Source organism: Mauremys mutica, chromosome 1 (assembly GCF_020497125.1).
Source record: "Mauremys mutica isolate MM-2020 ecotype Southern chromosome 1, ASM2049712v1, whole genome shotgun sequence".
NCBI lineage: Eukaryota > Metazoa > Chordata > Testudines > Geoemydidae > Mauremys > Mauremys mutica.
This window is the reverse complement of record NC_059072.1, coordinates 109,648,539-109,665,641: the sequence shown is the minus strand read 5'-3', so window position 1 is coordinate 109,665,641 and position 17,103 is coordinate 109,648,539. Positions and strand designations below refer to the sequence as shown.

Below are 17,103 nucleotides of genomic sequence, written 5' to 3'. Positions count from 1 at the left end.
TTAGAAAACTTTTGGATTCTTTGGCTGGAGTTTCGTGACACATTTATATAAATTGAAAACAGATGACTGCTTTGTAAAGTTATCAACGGTTTGGCAGGAATGTAGGAAATGCCAGATACAGAAATAAAAGGATTAAGTGATCCACTCGACAGCAGTAAAAGTCCCCATTAACCACAAGCATGCACTCTTAATTATTCTTTTTTTTTTTGAATAGCCCTTTTTTGTTTGATCCCCGAACAATGTGTCTCCTTAAAGGGGAGGAGGAAAAGATTACAAAATCTTTTTGTTGTGACAGACTGAATTATATTAAAAGAACAGATACAACAACCTCTAACAGGGCTCAACCCTGCAAGATGCAGAGTACTCTGGCTCCGACGTAGCCAAGAATTTACACATGCTTAACTTTAAGCACATGAGTAGAAAGTCAATGGTGTGTTGAAATGCTTTCCTGGATCAGAGCCAAAGTGCTCAGCCTCTTACAGGATGGAGGCCATATGAGTTTTTTAATTTTAAAAATGATCTGTTTAATCTCATATTGTATGCTGCAAAGGGAGGATTTTTTTATATGCCTATTTTCTATGCATTCGTTATCTATCATGGCAAAAGCCAGATGAATGGACACCTTCACTGCTATACAGAGAGGGTGAAATTCATCCCACACAGCGGCCAAGGTACCACTTAAATCCCTAAGATGGAGGGTAAGTGATTCATAGGGCTTTGAGAGGGGTCTCTGCACTGGGATAAATTTCACTGTCAGAGAAAAGAATAGCATAGGGTTTGTCTTCTATAGCACTTTTTACTTTCAAAATATCCCAAATGACTTTATAAAGTAAAGCATTAGATACTGGTAGAACAATGTCTGCACAAACACTGGATCCATTGTCTGCTCAGTAGGGGCTCACACACAACCTTAACAGAGTAACCGGTTTTCCTCAATAGAAAATTTACCAGCCAAGCCACAGGGGTTTTCCTCTTCTCACCAACAAAATGCCACAGAATCTTTTAACTTCTACTTGTATAGCTACCAAAAGCCAGGAGAAAGGATCTTGGTTTAGCATCATAAGCAAAAGACATTTACTGTCTCTAGCTGTCTTCATCTGTAAATAAATAACTAAACAAATTGGACGATGTATGTTAAAATGAATATGGACAACTTACTCCTTTGGCATCCATCTACAATAGAGAATCTTCCTGTTTCCAGTTTTAATATAGAGACATTTTTCTGAAAGGGGTAAAACTATGTACGCAGTACTGCAGCCAACAAGTGATATATGAGACTTGGTTCAAGAAGCATGGTTATAATGTCAGCACTATGTATAATGTGGAGTTTCAAATCAGAGACCTTACCCAAACTCTGGACTAATGTCCCTAACATGTAGCAGCATTTGGTTTGGTTGTTTGGTGGGTAGGGGAAATGTTTTAGTCTCCAAAAGGTATTAATATTGCAAAGTTTCTGATGAGTTTTATTTTTCCATGATACTCTCTGCCTCTTTCAGACAAACACACAGGGCTATTTCAGCACATTCACACTTATGCCCCATAGTCTGAATCTGAGAAGTTCAGAAGAGAGGGCAGACTGACATCTCTCCCTCCTCAGGATAGGTGGTCTTGTCAAACCTGGGCTAAATCATTGCAATAACTGTACTAGACATCTTGTATGCTCCTCTATGTACTGTGTAGTCTGACCTGGGAATAAACATTAGATTTCAGTTAACAGGCCTCAAGGCATTCAATCTTTTCTTTGAAAGTGTAGCCATAACATACTTACAGTGCACAGAGTATGGAAGTGTTTATTAGACAGAAGTGCCATACTGCCTGTTATAAATCCTTACATTTGAAGGGATGCAGCAAAGAGGACTATCTCTCCTATTCTTCCTGCTGCAACAAAATCAGGTTATGTGTGCACATGTGTGTTCATGCATATTCACTTCTCTGATATATTTACCAAATTTTATATCCTTTTTTATCTGAATTCTTCATAAAATCTGTATAAGAAATTCTGGTATGAATAATCCATATTATTCTGATTTTTCAAGTTAAATCTCACCAGTTCTGAATCTATAGACACGAGTTAAATATTTACATAATGCAGAGCTTTAAAAGAAATATTAAACCCAAAGGAAGAGGCATTTTGAGCTACAAAAGGCTGGGGATGTGATTTTTCATTGGAGGGGAGTCTATTAGTGATTGCTTTTTTACTGAGAAAACTGTTTGCACGGTTTAGCTATCCTCTGTCTGATATTTATACAAGGCAAGAAAATAATGCCATTCAAGTTTCTTTTAGAGTATGTAAACAAAGCCAGGGGTTCATTAACTCATTGATATCATGCAGTGCTTCCTGTGAAAATTCATCTTCTGGCCAAAACGGAAAATGGAAAGTTTTTTTTTTTAAATGGGACTACTGTGAAAAACCAAAAGATTCCATCTTGTGGATTCCAAAACAAATTTACTCAAGCCCAGGTCACTAGGAACAGCTGTCTGGATAGACAGGTTATTTCCAAAGGGGAAGGGGAGGCAGATTCCCACATGTTAACAGCAAATTTATTCCTCCAAAATGCTGAAGTTCCCTTTTCTCAAAACTCCAGCGGGAGCGCAATCTAATGAAGTGCACAGCAGGATTCCTCCAGAACAAGTAGATATAAACGCAAGGAACTTTGCAGAATTGACTTTGACTTCCCCCAGAATCATTTTTCAAATGTCCTAGTGGAAATAATACTATTAACGGCCATGTTTTAAATATTGCACGCCTGGTTCTCCATTGATTTTCCCTGGTGTAGTCATTTATGCCTGTGCAAAATGGGCAGAAAATGTTATCAAATCTGAATTCTCCATTACACCAGTGGCAGAGTTTTGTACTCACTTTGCACAGGTTTAAATGTCTGTACTTTGTGCAAGGCAGCAGAGAATCAGTCTGTGTATCTAAGTTCAACTTTATTACAGACTGCAATATCTCTAAGGCTATGGTCTTAGTTATAATTGTCTTTTTATAACACTTCTTAACCTGAAGGATTCAAAAGCACTTTACAGAACTCACACAGCCACTGCTTTAAAGCAGCTGCCTTTGGGATGGAACACAGCACCTGTTTAACAGCCGCATTGTCCAATGGTTTTTAAGAGGGGACGTGAACCACAACAGAAAGAATGTAATTACCCATGTTAGAACTTGGTCAGGATATAGGAGATAATGGGCTGACGTAGGGCATTTGAGGGTGTGGGGGGCAAATGTGGCTTTATGCACTCCATTGATCTTAGAGGCTAATTTGTGCTTCTGTATGTTAGGATGTTTAGGAATGTTCCCCACTAATTGGGGATCAGAGGAGTTCAGGAGCACTTCAGCCAACTGTAATGAATAATGCAAGAACGTTGGGTCAAATGCCTTTTGGATCAAATTTGTGCTTTCTATGGTTTGATATAATATTGACCTATTCTTTTATTTCTCAGGAATGACTTGTTCTCCATATATCAGTCCAAACCAATAGCACTGACTGGTAAGGTTATCACAGTGAATTCTCCATTACCAATAACGTGTAGCACCACGGTACAAGGCAGAATTTAAGTACTGTAGCCTTTTGTTACCTTTGATACAGAGCCTTATTCAAAGCAACATTTAGAACAGTACAGCTAAAATAAGTTTTGGTAAGATGATGTTGTTTTGTAACCAACCCAATACTAAGGCCAGGTCTACACTAGAAAAGGTTTGCTGGTATAGCTATACTGGCAAACCCTCATACTGTAGATGCAACTTACGCGGGGGAAAAAATAATGCTTTTGCCACTATAGTTTATACTGGTTCTCCAAGTGACACAAGCTATTTGACAAAAGCGCTTTTCTGCTAGTATAAACAACAGTTACCCTAGAGCTTTTGCTGGTATAGAGATGCTGTTAAAAAAGAGTCACACTATTAACTGACATTACTATATTAGCAAAAGTTTCTAGTGTTGGCCTCTTTGTTCTTAGCCTATGTTCTAATGTAAAACATAACAAGGGGCCAGACCCTGAGCTGTGGCTGAGGAGCATTTGGTGCAACAAATGGGGCAAAAAAATGGCCTTAAGCCAACTTTGCTCCCTTGATTCTGGACCCCCAGTTCCCTGGTGCAATTTAGAACAGCCTAAGAGCTGTATTAAGTTGTACAAGCAGCTGATAGCCCTACTGAGCTGCCCCAGCAGCCAAGGATGTCTCAACCATGCCTCCTCTCACCAGTCATGTCCCCCACAACTTGCTGACCACAAGGATGGGAGTGGGGGGACTGAATGATATACAGATCACTACTCTCACTCTTTGTCACCAGAGGATCCTGCCGATGGATGGAGACACGGGGTTTCGAGCACCTCTAGGCCAGCAGGCTGGTGTAAAGGCGTCTTAACGGGGCTGAGGATCTGGCCTAATATCGCTAACTTACTTTCTTTGGCTAGCTTCTTTGCAAGACTGTCTGAGCCAAAGTGGCGTGTCTTCCCAAAAAGTAAACTCGCAGCTAGCAAAAGAAAGTAACGAAGAGCACATCAGAACCAAAAAACAGCCACCATCCCTGCCCTAAAACCCAAAGAGGTCCTGGTCCTGCCTGCCGGTGAGAACTTAACATCACTCTTCACTACCATTGGGTAGACAATCTGCTGCTGTAACAGGGCAGTAGGGAGAGCAGGGGGGGAAGTATTTTAATTTTATTGAAGCCATTTGACCTCAATGTTCAACTTACTTGAGCAGATTTCCAAGATTGAAGAGAGCTCGATTATGCTGTGGGTTTAACTGAAGAGCTCTTCTGTAGTATTCCTTTGCTTCCACCAAGTCTTTGGTCAACGTGCCGAGGTTGTTCAGGGCACTCGCATGACGAGGATACAATCTGGGAAAGGGGACATTTCAAATCACAGTCATTCAGATACTGACAAACAAAGCTATCAGCTTTAATACTCTCTCTTCCCAACACCAGATGAGGCTATTGCAGTTATTCTTCTTTCTGTACGTGAAAATAAACCTCTGAACCATGCTGATGTATTTCTCCTCCCCTGCAGCAGCTGAGAAAGAGTTGGGAGTCTTGGAGCAAAAACATCATGTGTGAGATAGTCATTCTAAAGAAGGGATGGGACGAAATGAGCTCAGCCTCCAGAGAAAAATGCAAATCAGACCTATTCTTATAGATCTCCTGGCAGTTGGGGTGAAGGAGGATGTTTATTACGTAGCTTGTAATAAACTAAGCTAGCAGAAGACAGAGTGGTTACATCTGGTCAAAATTTTTCTTTCACATTTTTTTCCATCAAAATGGAAATTTACATGGGAAACATTCATTTCTGATTTTTTTTCCCATTTGTTTCCATCAAAAACCCAAAAAACCCCTTTCTAACATTTTTCCATTTTCACCAATAAGTTGAAATAAAATTCCAGGACAATCTCAAAACAAAACACTTCACTGAAGTCATTTCCCACTTACAAAATCAGCTGTAGAAGAACATTATCCAGACAAAACAAAATTATCAAACTTTGGAAAAACGCTATTACAGTTGTCGAAGAAAAACTCAGTTCTCGCTTTTTGTTTGGGTGCAGCAAAATCAAATACTTTATTCTTTCTCTAGTAATTACAATAGAGGGAGAGAGTGTCCTAGGAAACAGGGTTGCCCCTTGCCCCGGACAGGTCTCTCTCAATTAGTAAACAATCACAGCAAGCATTTATATCTTTGTTACAGACAATAGCTAGCAATCCTGGAGACAGTAAAAGAAAACATTTGCATTTGTTTATACATAAGCTTCTTTGCTATCTTATTTGTCTTACTACTAGAAAAAAGCAAGACTGCATATTGCAAGGTCGTAATAACTTTCACACAGTTCACTCTGTCTTACATTATCTTACTTCTACAAATCTCACATCATTAGGGTCACAGCTAACTCATGCTAACTTAACTAACATACATTTAAGATCTCTTCAAATCCTTATTAATTATTTATTGGCTTCCACACTGTTGCCTGTGAGTATGAATACTCCTTAACATCTAGTTAATATATAAACTGAATGGTAAAATATTAGTGGTTCAAAATAGAGCCTTAACTCAGCCTTTCTGTGTTGCAATAATATTGCACAACATGTCAAATTCATCTGTGGTGTAATTCCACTGAATTCACAGCAGTTTGTGGACCAACACTAATCTCAACTCTCAATTGAAATTGGGCTCCTAAGTCAGTATTTTGGTTTGTTTGTTTCCCTAAAAAGTGAGAAATAAGTGGTCAAAAGTGAGATCTGAAATGCAGGTTCCTAGAGAGAGAAGATGATGAAGGTGTAAATTTATTATCATTATTATTATTATTATTATGAAATAAACAAACACTCAGAGGCCCCAATCAACTTCAGGGCCCTATTGTGCTGCGCACGGTGCTTCCAGATAGTTTTTTCCTCTCTCTTTAGCCTCTCATCTCTGACTGCTTTTTCTGCCTACCTCCTCTCACCTTTTTGCCTGAATTCATAAGAATTTGATTTGGGAGCTTTAATCCAGATAAACTGAAGTTTAGTTTAAACAATGCGCAGCTGCTTCTCCAGCCCTGCCCTCTCTAGTTCCTTCACAACTGATTTTGCTAGTGGGGTATCACTTATGAACCAGGTTTTCATATTTCAAGTTCCCAAATAGAGGACGCTGCTGGAGGGAGGGTGAGCGGGAAAGGAGAAGGTACAGCAGTACCATACCATGCCACCATTACTTCTGCGCTGCTGCTGGCAGTGGTGCTGCCTTCAGATCTGGGTGGCTTGCCAGCAGACACTGCTCTCCAGCCACCCAGCTCAAAATCACAGACATTTGTTCATGTTTCAAAAATTCTCCTGGATGGAGATCAGAGAACCCAAAAAGAGATCATATCAGGGAAAACCCGGACATATGGTAACCCTGTTATGAACCCTAAGGAGGAAGGATGGTCCAAGGGTGAGGATGCTGGCCTGGGACCCAGCTCAAATTCTAAGTTCCACCACAGACTTCCAACATGACCTTGGGCACAGTGGTTAGTCTCTTTGTGACTCAGTTCCCTATCTGTAAAATAGGGGTAATACTACTCTCTAACTTCACAGGAGTGCTGTGAAGATAAATACATTAAAGATGTAGGTGCTCAGATACCATAGTAATGGGGGCCATATAGTGCCTTAGATAAACAGAATGCTAACAAAGTTTAAAACTTTATCTGGGAATTTCCCTATTTTTCTCCCCATGTTTTCTCACGATGTCATGAATGACAGCCCAGGGATTTTCTTTTCTTAAATACCAGGAACATTTTTGTATTTTGTCACTGATTTTTACACCAGTCTTTTTCTGAATCTGTGGCATATGAACAGTTCTGGCAAGGGGCCTGTTTGTGGGAGGATCTGGAAAGGTATGAGGGAACTCAGACAACTAGGGATGCGGTTCTGGTGGAAAACACAGGTAACTTTCTATGAATAAGCATGATCAAATGTCTCAAAATCATTTTATTCCTCCACCACAATCCCTAATGTACAGGTACTAATAGCTGTGTAATTGACCTCTAAGTATTTCCTGGACCCAACCATATGCATTTTAAAAATGTAGTCTGTCATTGAACTGCCGCCGACTATAATTGATGTCTAAATATTCTGTCAACATTCCTCATGTTTGGATCAGCATCTTGTGTTCATCCATGAGAGACTTTGCTTGCTGCAACTACTCATTTGTGAAAGTTTACTTGACAGTTTGTGGATGTATAAGCCCTTATCTTGCACAGCTAAACAGTCCATCGGCACCACCATTCACCAACAGTACAATTATTTACCTCTCCTTCAGTTGGCTTTTTCCAACATATAACAATGAGTTATAAATGAAGGACCTGATTGTGGCTGGCCCTAAAACAGCTGCACTGGGGCATGGAAGCCCAACATCTCCCCACACAACCAGCCTGAAGTCCCCCTCTGGGTGTGGGAGGAAGGGCAGGCTCCACTGAGCTGCCACATCCACCCCAGGAGCAAGTGGGCAGGGATGGGGGGGGGAATGAGTGAAGCCCCGAGTCCATCCCCAAATACACTGGCCAGCAGAACTGAATGGACACAAGATGATAGATGCTGTAGGAAATTCCTCGCACCAGGAACTATGGGGTAGTAGGGATGAATCAAGTCACAGCAATTTTTTTGGGTTGCTTCAGGGATGGCACAGCTATGTTTCCATTCCATACAGGGGGCTCTGGGATAAGGTTCAAGGTAGCCATTTTAGAGCTCAGTTTTGTTTCCATACTGGTCCATGGGAATTTTGCCACTGATTTCATTGGAAAAAAGTTCAGGGACTTTCAGGGTCAATTTTTTTTCTATTTCTGCTTCAAAACAAACCTGTGCATTACTTTATAGTCAGTACTCACAAAGCATGAGGCGGTTTTAACACCTGACACCAAGTTGTGTTTGAGTTATGAGTGGGCAAAAGCATTTAAGACAATTATTGGAAAAGTCAGAAATATATTAACATTTTACAGCCCTTTAACTAGTGTTTTTCCCTCAAACTTTCAGAAATAAATTCTCCTCTGGCCTAGGAGTGTTCACATGAAATTTTAGCCCCAAGGGAATTTTCTGGGGAAATTTAAAAGGGAATGAAAACCCAAGTTGAAAATACAGAGCTGGTTTCATCTTTAAACTCTTTAACTCCTACCAGCGGCTCCATAAATAAAGGACTTGAACTCTGCGTTAAAGCCTCTGCCATCAAATGAAGTAAATTACAGTATTGCAGACACTTCTTCCAGCTGTTCTGTGCTGTACTTCATGTGCTTTAGATTTACTTATGGTCATATGGCCCTTTACAAAAAATAATATACCCTGAGGACCAGCTCCTGAGCCAGTGTGAATTGATTTAGTCCCATTAAAGTCAATGGAGCTTTACCAATTTATACCAGCTGAGGATTTGGTCCTAAATTTAAAGCACCTTTGTCGAAGCCATTTGTAATTTTACCAGCAATAGAAAACGAAGAACTTTCACACACACCACATCCAAACAAACATTAGGAGAAAAGACAGCAGCAGAGAAAAGCCAATGTGTAGTGAGATGACATGGTATTCAATGGGTTCATGAGAAAGGGTCTGATCCTGCCACTCTTAGTTATGTTGAATACCTTACTCTGCAAGTAGTGCCATTGAAGTCAAGGAGTAAGGTGCTACTCAATGCAATAAGGGGCAGGGAGGGACACAATCAGGCCCTAAGGGGACCGTGGTCTCACTCCATTGGACTTCTGTCCATGAACTCCAATGTTATCAGTATCAATGTTAGGGGAGCAAAAAAGAGGTTAGAACATAGCCCTGAACTAGAATGACAGAACACAATAAGCCTGTACTCAGGTTACACCTTATGGCTTAATCGATTAAAGGCCTCTAAAAACATTCCCACAAAGTTTGCAAATCATTTGCATGTACAAAAGGGTTCTAGGTTGGGATATTGTTTTTTAAAATTAAACTGACACACCTGCACATTTTGCATTTCTTAAAAAAGAAAATTTTCAAAATGTAGCCCAGTGTCTGTCTGTCTTGTTTAGAATGTAAGTTCTTCATGGCAGGGGCTTTCTCGTCCCAGGTGTTTATACAAGGCCTACAATGGTTGTACGGTGTCTACTCTCAGTTGGGGCCTCTCAGTGCTCCAGTAGTAGTAATAATACTGCACAGAACACGGACTTTGTTTTATAAATAACTATCTCAGTTTGAGATGCAGAGAGTCAACTGTTCAAATTTACACACTGTCCTATAGCTTCTTTTATGAAACGGAGTGTTCCATCTGGATGAACCCCTTCACCCACATGTCATCTGTAATGGTAACAGTCTGCAGGCAACATCCCTCTTGCGATGTATCTGATTAGGCAGAAATTCCTCTAGGCTTCACATAATCAAATTGTCGAAGAAAAACACTGTAAGTGCTGCATTATTTATGAAAGAAAGCTGAATTTCATTAAACTTCTCCCTACAACAAGCAGCTCATGTGAAAAATCAATTTTCCCCTTCTTTTAGAAAACCTAAGTATTTTCTTTGAGAATCTGCTTTCGTTGGCAATTACAGCAGAAGTCCTGAAACAGCAAAATTCACTTGAAACCTTCCCCATAAAAGTATTCTTTAAATAAGGTTGGACTTTGATTTCTGAAGAAAAAACAAGTAGGATGCTTTCTCGTGGCAAAATGAATAATTCAGATAGCTCCTCCAGTGCTGCTGCTGCAATTGTCGGAATAAATTTAAGCAGCCATGCCTTTAACTATTACAGGTATACACTACATAAAACTCCTGTTAGTAATTATCCTCCAGTTCTTTTAGGCTAGCAATATTCCCTCTAATACAGTCAAACAAAAGCCTCATTGACTGGCACAGACAAGAGATTTCTACTTTCACACAGAAGACACAGAGCATAAAATGCAAACAGATTTTCAATCTTTAAATACCAATGACCATTTAATTTTGATTTCATGTAGTTATTACCTAGCATATTAGTAAAAGCTGTTCAGTGGCTCACTTATTTCTGTGGTAAAAGGCAGTTCTGAAAGGGAATGGAGGAAAATGGAATGTTATCATGGATACAATCTATAATCCACCAAGAATTTTAATTTAACTTTTAATTCAAATATTGGGAAACCAGTTAAACAAATGACAAGTCCTGTTCATGGTACTGCATTTAAAGGGCTCTTGATCTGGCACCAGAGGTATTAAAGGGGGAAAGGGCATTAGCTTGACAACTCCCTACCCGCTTTTACTTAGTTCTTTATATTTTTCCAGGGCCATAAGCCTGAAAGGGCAGAAAACAAAAGGAAATGTGACTATTCGCAATTGCCCAAGGAAACAGACAATGAGTTAAGGGCAGCTAGGGGAATGGTAAGGCGGAAGTACAAGGGTCTCAATGATCTCACAGCTGCCAGTGGCCTCAAGTATGACAAAGAGACTAGTCATAGGAGATCAGAGTCTAAGATAATTTCAGTCCCAAACAATGCCCTGGCCCTGCAAGGCTGTTGCAATAGGGGACTGCAGTGCCTTTTCCAGGCGATCAGTGGTCCCAACTACCTAGTTAAGTGTCTTTCAGCTGCAACTCTAGCCATACCTCTCTGCTAGCCATCTCAGCTTTCTTCAGAAGCACCTGCTGATAGTCCTGTGGAGAACCTGGGTTCCACCCTTTCCTTTCAATATCTAACTGCCCCCGCCCCAAGATAAAATTCAATTGAGTTCACAGAAAACCCTCTGGGGCACCTGGAGTCCTAGTGCTTTTCCATTTACCAACTTATTTACAAAAAATATGTCTTGAAAACATTTCAAATTGTTGGCCGTCATGGACCTGATGAGCCTACAGGTGACTCTAGAGCAGTGGTGGGCAACCTGCCGGCCCCTCAGGGTAATCCGCTGGTGGGCTGTGAGACCATGTCTTGTAAACATTGTCTCATGGCCCGCCAGTGGATTATCCACGGGCCGCAGGTTGCCCACCACTGCTCTAGAGCACTGGTGATTGTGTGAAGCCTATTTGTATTGTCACAAAAAATATTTCAGTGGATTTCAGATTCAGCCATTTATCATAATAGGCAATGGGAGAAATCAGCAACTAATTTCACTGGCTAATTCTGGGTTGCCTTGTTTATATGCTCCTTTTGACTAAGGAACTTAGCAAAAACTTGAACTTTTCATCTTCAAACCAGCCATGATTAATGGATCACCACAACACTTTTGCGAGGTAACTAAGTATTATTACCCTTATTTTACAGATAGGGAAACTGAGGCAGAGTTTAAGAGACAGCCAGTGGCAGGTCATGTCTTAGATTTGCAGGATGTCCCTTTGTATCTTCTCTCCCAATTCACTGGACTGGATTCTTCCATTCCACACAAAACCTCCTTGAAGTCAACACTCAGCACAAGTAAGAATGGAGGGAGTACCACTGACTTCAATGTGCTTTGGTGTGGTAGAATCAGGCCCTAGTTAAATAAGCAAAAACATTTGTTGGGAGGATGGCAAGTCTTTTTAGACATGCTTCCCCCCTCCTCTCTATATTCACCTTAATATTTTATTGACATCATTGTGCCAACAAAAGTAAGAATGATACATTAATATATCATTCATGCCAAATTTTTACATTACACATTTATATACACACCAGCGTATTATTTCAAACCGATTCTATTACATCACATTCACTTCCATGCACCTAAGTAATTTCTTATTAAAACTGTGTGACAGATTGATTTAAAACTATACTGAATAAAATCTGAGGAGCAAGGGTACTACATGGAACAATCCTGCTCTGGCAAGGTGATGCTGTATGACTAAGGCTAAGATTTGGTCACAAATATTTTTAGTAAAAGTCACAGACATGTTGTGAGCAATAGAGAAAAATTAATGGAAGCTATGACCTGTTCATGACTTTTACTAAAAATATCTGTGACAAAATGGGGATCTGCAGGTTCCCACGCAGCCTGCAGCAGGGCAACTGTGGGGTAACTAGGAGCTCCGGGAGCCCCCATCGCAGGTTGGGTGTTGGAGCTCCAGGGTCCCCTGCCGCCCACGGCTGGGAGATGCGGGGGCCCCTGCTGCCTGCAGCTCCAGAGGTCCCCCACCAGCCACAAGGGCCAGGAACTGCTGGGTCTCCCCATGGTGCCTGGGAGTTGTGTGGTGTGGTGCCCCCTCTGACTGCAGGTGCCGGGAGCTGTGGGTCCACCAGAAGCAGTGGGGATATCTGACAGCTCCCAGCCCCTGCTGGCGGTGGGGGGACCCTGCAGCTCCTGACCTCCGCAGGCTGAAATCACGGAGGTCACTGGAAGGCATGGCTTCCATGGCTTCCACAACCTCAATGACTAAATCGTAGCCTTAAGTATGACCTAACACCAGTATGGTCTCAACCCAACAGACTGTGTCCTATGGGCACAGAGATTTGCAACTCACAGGATCAGGGTCTTTTCCAAATTTGTCTTCTAGGAACGTTTTAATATTTTTGTAAAGGACTAAGGCATATATTGAAATATTCAGAGGTATCTTCTGTCTCTTTAACCACAGTGCATTAATGGTTTTCCAAATCTAGTTCCTTCCAGCTTTAAAAAAAAATCACTGCAGACCAGTATTCTCAAAGGAACCTAAGGGAATTAGGCACACAAACCCCACTGGAGATTATTGTTAGCTAGGTGTCTAACACACTTAGGCTCATTTGGAAATTCCAACCATAGTCCTTTTCAGTGGATGTATTAAATCTGTCAGATCCTTGGCTGCAGCCAAGCAGCACACAGCCCAGCCCAGCCCAGCTCAGCAGCTGTGTGTGCAAAGGTGGCCTGTCTGCTTGCCTGCTCCTAAGCCACGCACTGGTCCATTCTCAGGTGTAAGTTACACCAGCCGCCAGTAGTTGCAAGGGAAAAAGGCTCTGTAGGTAAGGAACTGAACTCAGCCACTGCAGATCTCTGTTCAACTGCCACAGGTTTCCTGTGTGACCTTGGATAAATCATTACTTTCTGTCTTGGCTCCTCATCTTTCTCCCACCTTTTGTCTCTCTATGTAGAGTTCAAGCTCTTCAGGGCAGGGATTGTCTGTGTATTGTACAGTGTCCAACACAATGGGATTCTGATAGCAGTTGGGATTTCTATGTGCGGTTGTGTTCAATTTAGTAAAGTGCCAACATGGTAGCCAGACAGGGTGACCAGATGTCCCAATTTTATAAAGACAGTCCCAATTTTTGGGTCTTTTTCTTATATAGGCTCCTATTACCCCCCAACCCTATCCCGATTTTTCACATTTTTCTATGCCACTAGAAAATTCTTCTTTTCCTGGAGTGATCCTTTCATGTCTGGCTATACCACGTTTATTGGCAGAGCCTGCCAGCAGCCAGCACAGAACAGCCATACTGCACCCCAATATCCAGGGGAACGTTTTCCCCAAAAGAAAGAAAAGAGAAGAACAGAGAAGTAAAATATATGTAATCTAAAGTAGGCAGAAGCAGCATGATTCTTAAGCTTGGCATCCATGAAAAGCATATCCAAGAGCATTAAATTACACACACAAGTTTGTACTACACTAAACCCCATTTCACTTTATGAATTTTCATGACATTCTAAGAACCTGCTGGGGAAAAAGAACTTGCAGACTGAGTATAGAGGAGATAAAAAAGAAGGATTTTACGTCAAACAGTATTGAGGCTAAAAATAAAAACTAATTTGCTAAACTCTAAGTTCCCAGTGACGCTGAGCTATTAGGCACGTGCTGTAATAAGAACAGTTCTTCGGGTCCTCTCATTTGTACATCAATGACAAGAATGCATACACATTATACTTTCCCACTGAAAATCCTTGGAGCACGTCTAACTTTTTTCTAGCCCCCCTTTTAAACAAAGTAATCCACTAAAAGAATGAAAATGCATTTTTGATCATTTCCAGCTTCTGAAGAATCCATACAGAGCTTCTAAAAAATTGAGCTCCAACAAAAGGCTGTGCAGCCATGATATGCCTAATACCAACAGAGAACAGGTTAGGTATCACTATGTAATCCAAGAAAACTATACGAATACAACGAAGTGCAGGATGTTATAGGCTCTGCTACACAGCCAAACTATTGGGGACTATATAACAAAACATAAGAACGGCTATACTGGGTCAGAACAATGATGCATCTAGCCCAGTATCCTGCCTTCTGACAGTGACCAATGCCAGGTGCCCCAGAGGGAATGAACAGAACAGGTGATCATCAAGTGATCCATCCCCTGTTGTCCATTCCCAGCTTCTGGCAAACAGAGGCTAGGGACACCATCCCTGCCCATGTTGGCTAATAGTCGTTGATGGACCTGTCCTTCATGAATGTGTCTAGTTCATTTCTTAACCCTGTTATAGTCTTGGCCTTCACAACGTCCTCCGGCAAAGAGTTCCACAGGTTGACTGTGTGTTGTGTGAAGAAATACTTCCTTTTGTTTGTTTTAAATCTGATGCCTAGTCATTTCATTGGGTGACCCCTAGTTCTTTTGTTATGAGAAAGAGTAAATAACACTTACTTATTTACTTTCTCCACACCTGTCATGATTTTATAGACATCTATCATATCTTCCCTTAGTTATTTTTTTTCCAAGCTGAAAAGTCCCAATCTTCTTAATCACTCTTCATATGGAAGCTGTTCCATTTCCCTAATCATTTTTGTTGCCCTTCTCTGTACCTTTTTCCCATTCCAATACACCTTTTTTGAGATGGGGCGTCCATATCTGCATGCAGTATTCAAGATGTGGGTGTACCATGGATTTATATAGAGGCAATATGATATTTTCTGTCTTATTATTTCTTTCCTAATGATTCTCAACATTGTTAGCTTTTTTGACTGCCGCTGCACATTGAGTGGATGTTTTCAGAGAACTGTTCACAATGACTCCAAGATCTCTTTCTTGAGTGGTAACAGCTAACGTATACCCCATCATTTTGTATGTACAGTTGGGATTATGTTTTCCAATATGCATTACTTTGCATTTATATACATTGAATTTCATCTGCCATTTTTTTGCCCAGTCACCTAGTTTTGTGAGATCCCTTTGTAACTCTTCACAGTCTACTTTGGACTTAACTATCTTGAGTAGTTTTGTATCATCTGCAACTTTTGCAACCTCACTGTTTACCCTGTTTTTTTTCAGATTATTTATGAATATGTTGAATAGGACCGGTCCCAGTACTGACCCCTGGGGGATGCCACTATTTACCTCTCTCCATTCTGAAAACTGACCATTTATTCCTACCCTTTGTTTCCTATCTTATAACCAGTTACTGATCCATGAGAGGACTTTCCCTCTTATCCCATGACAGCTTACTTTGCTTAAGAGTTTTTGGTGAGGGACCTTGTCAAAGGCGTTCTTAAAAACTAAGTACACTATATCCACTGGATCACCATCATCCACATGCTTGTTGACCCCCTCAAAGAATTCTAATAGATTGGTGAGGCATGATTTCCCTTTACAAAAATCATATTGACTCTTCCCCAACAAATAATGTTTATCTATGTGTCTGACAATTCTGTTCTTTACTATAGTTTCAGCCAAGTTGCCTGGTACTGAAGTTAGGCTTACCAGCCTGTAATATCAGGATCACCTCTGGAGCCTTTTTAAAAATTGGCTTTACATTAGCTATTCTCCAGTCAGCTGATTTAAATGATAATTATACAAATTGTGGTATGTAACCTATCTTCTGTCTCTTTAACCACAGTGCATTAATGGTTTTCTAAATCTAGCTCCTTGCATCTTGCCTGTGTAGACACAACCAAATCATGACTGTCATGTTATGACACTCATGTGACTTTATGTGATGAAGTCCTGGAAAGACTTGGACTGTAGCACACTTTTGTAACTTTGGTTAGAACATAGCGTAGTCCCACCCATACTCCTATTCTATCAGTTATTCTGCACCCACTTCATCTCTGTGGCATTAGTGTGGGCATCCAACCTATCCGGCACTGGTCCAGCTCTTACACCAAACAGACCAATGGGGTAGGAATCCTATACACAGAATCAGTTTAACTTGCCAGAGAAGTGGTCTGACAGTAAAGTGGTCCTGCCTATCTGTTCTGGCCAGCCTACAGTCAGTGTTGGAACAGAAGAGGAAGGAAGAGGACAGAAAGGTAAGCCACTTATGCATCTTCCCATATTCTGGGGCTGACTGGGGTCCTCCACAGCCCTTAGCATAAGTTAGAATATGTTGGAGCAGCCCTGGGGCTACTCTATGATACATACATCTCCATGAGACTGTAACCCTAACCTAGAAATAGCCAGGGTTGCTGACTGGGCCAAGTACTGCCAACAGTGTTCAGAAAGTCCTGACCCCATGTCCTCACAAGACAAAAGCTGGACAGGAAGCAAGTCTTCCATTGTCCTTAAAGGAGCCTTGGTAAGATTGGAGGAAGCAAACATCTTCTGTGATCATACAGTATGAAGCCATGGCCACCCAGTGACTCCTGAAGAGGGAATGGTCCACTCAAAGATGTTACTGGGAGTGATCCAAAAAACTTCATAAGGTAAAGCACAGAAGTCTCATGGATTGTTGAGAGGGGGAAATATGGTTGTGAGGAGCAGGGGAAACACATGTGAACCCAAAATCACAAATTAACTTGTCTCTCTCCAAAATAATTGTTATCCACTGGCAATAATCTTCAAGAACTCATGGATAACAGGTGTTGTTTCAGAGGACCAGA

The 17,103-nt window shown here is 41.1% G+C and overlaps 1 protein-coding gene across 2 annotated transcripts in view; it reads right to left on the bottom strand.

Annotated features, from left to right (window-relative positions):
* Positions 1-17,103, bottom strand: part of TMTC1 (transmembrane O-mannosyltransferase targeting cadherins 1) — a 196,382-nt gene that overhangs the window by 30,383 nt on the left and 148,896 nt on the right. For both annotated transcript variants that reach the window (XM_045002256.1, XM_045002255.1), the window contains one exon: positions 4,695-4,838. In XM_045002256.1, the coding sequence (XP_044858191.1) occupies positions 4,695-4,838 (144 nt within the window). The remainder of the gene's footprint in view (positions 1-4,694; positions 4,839-17,103) is intronic.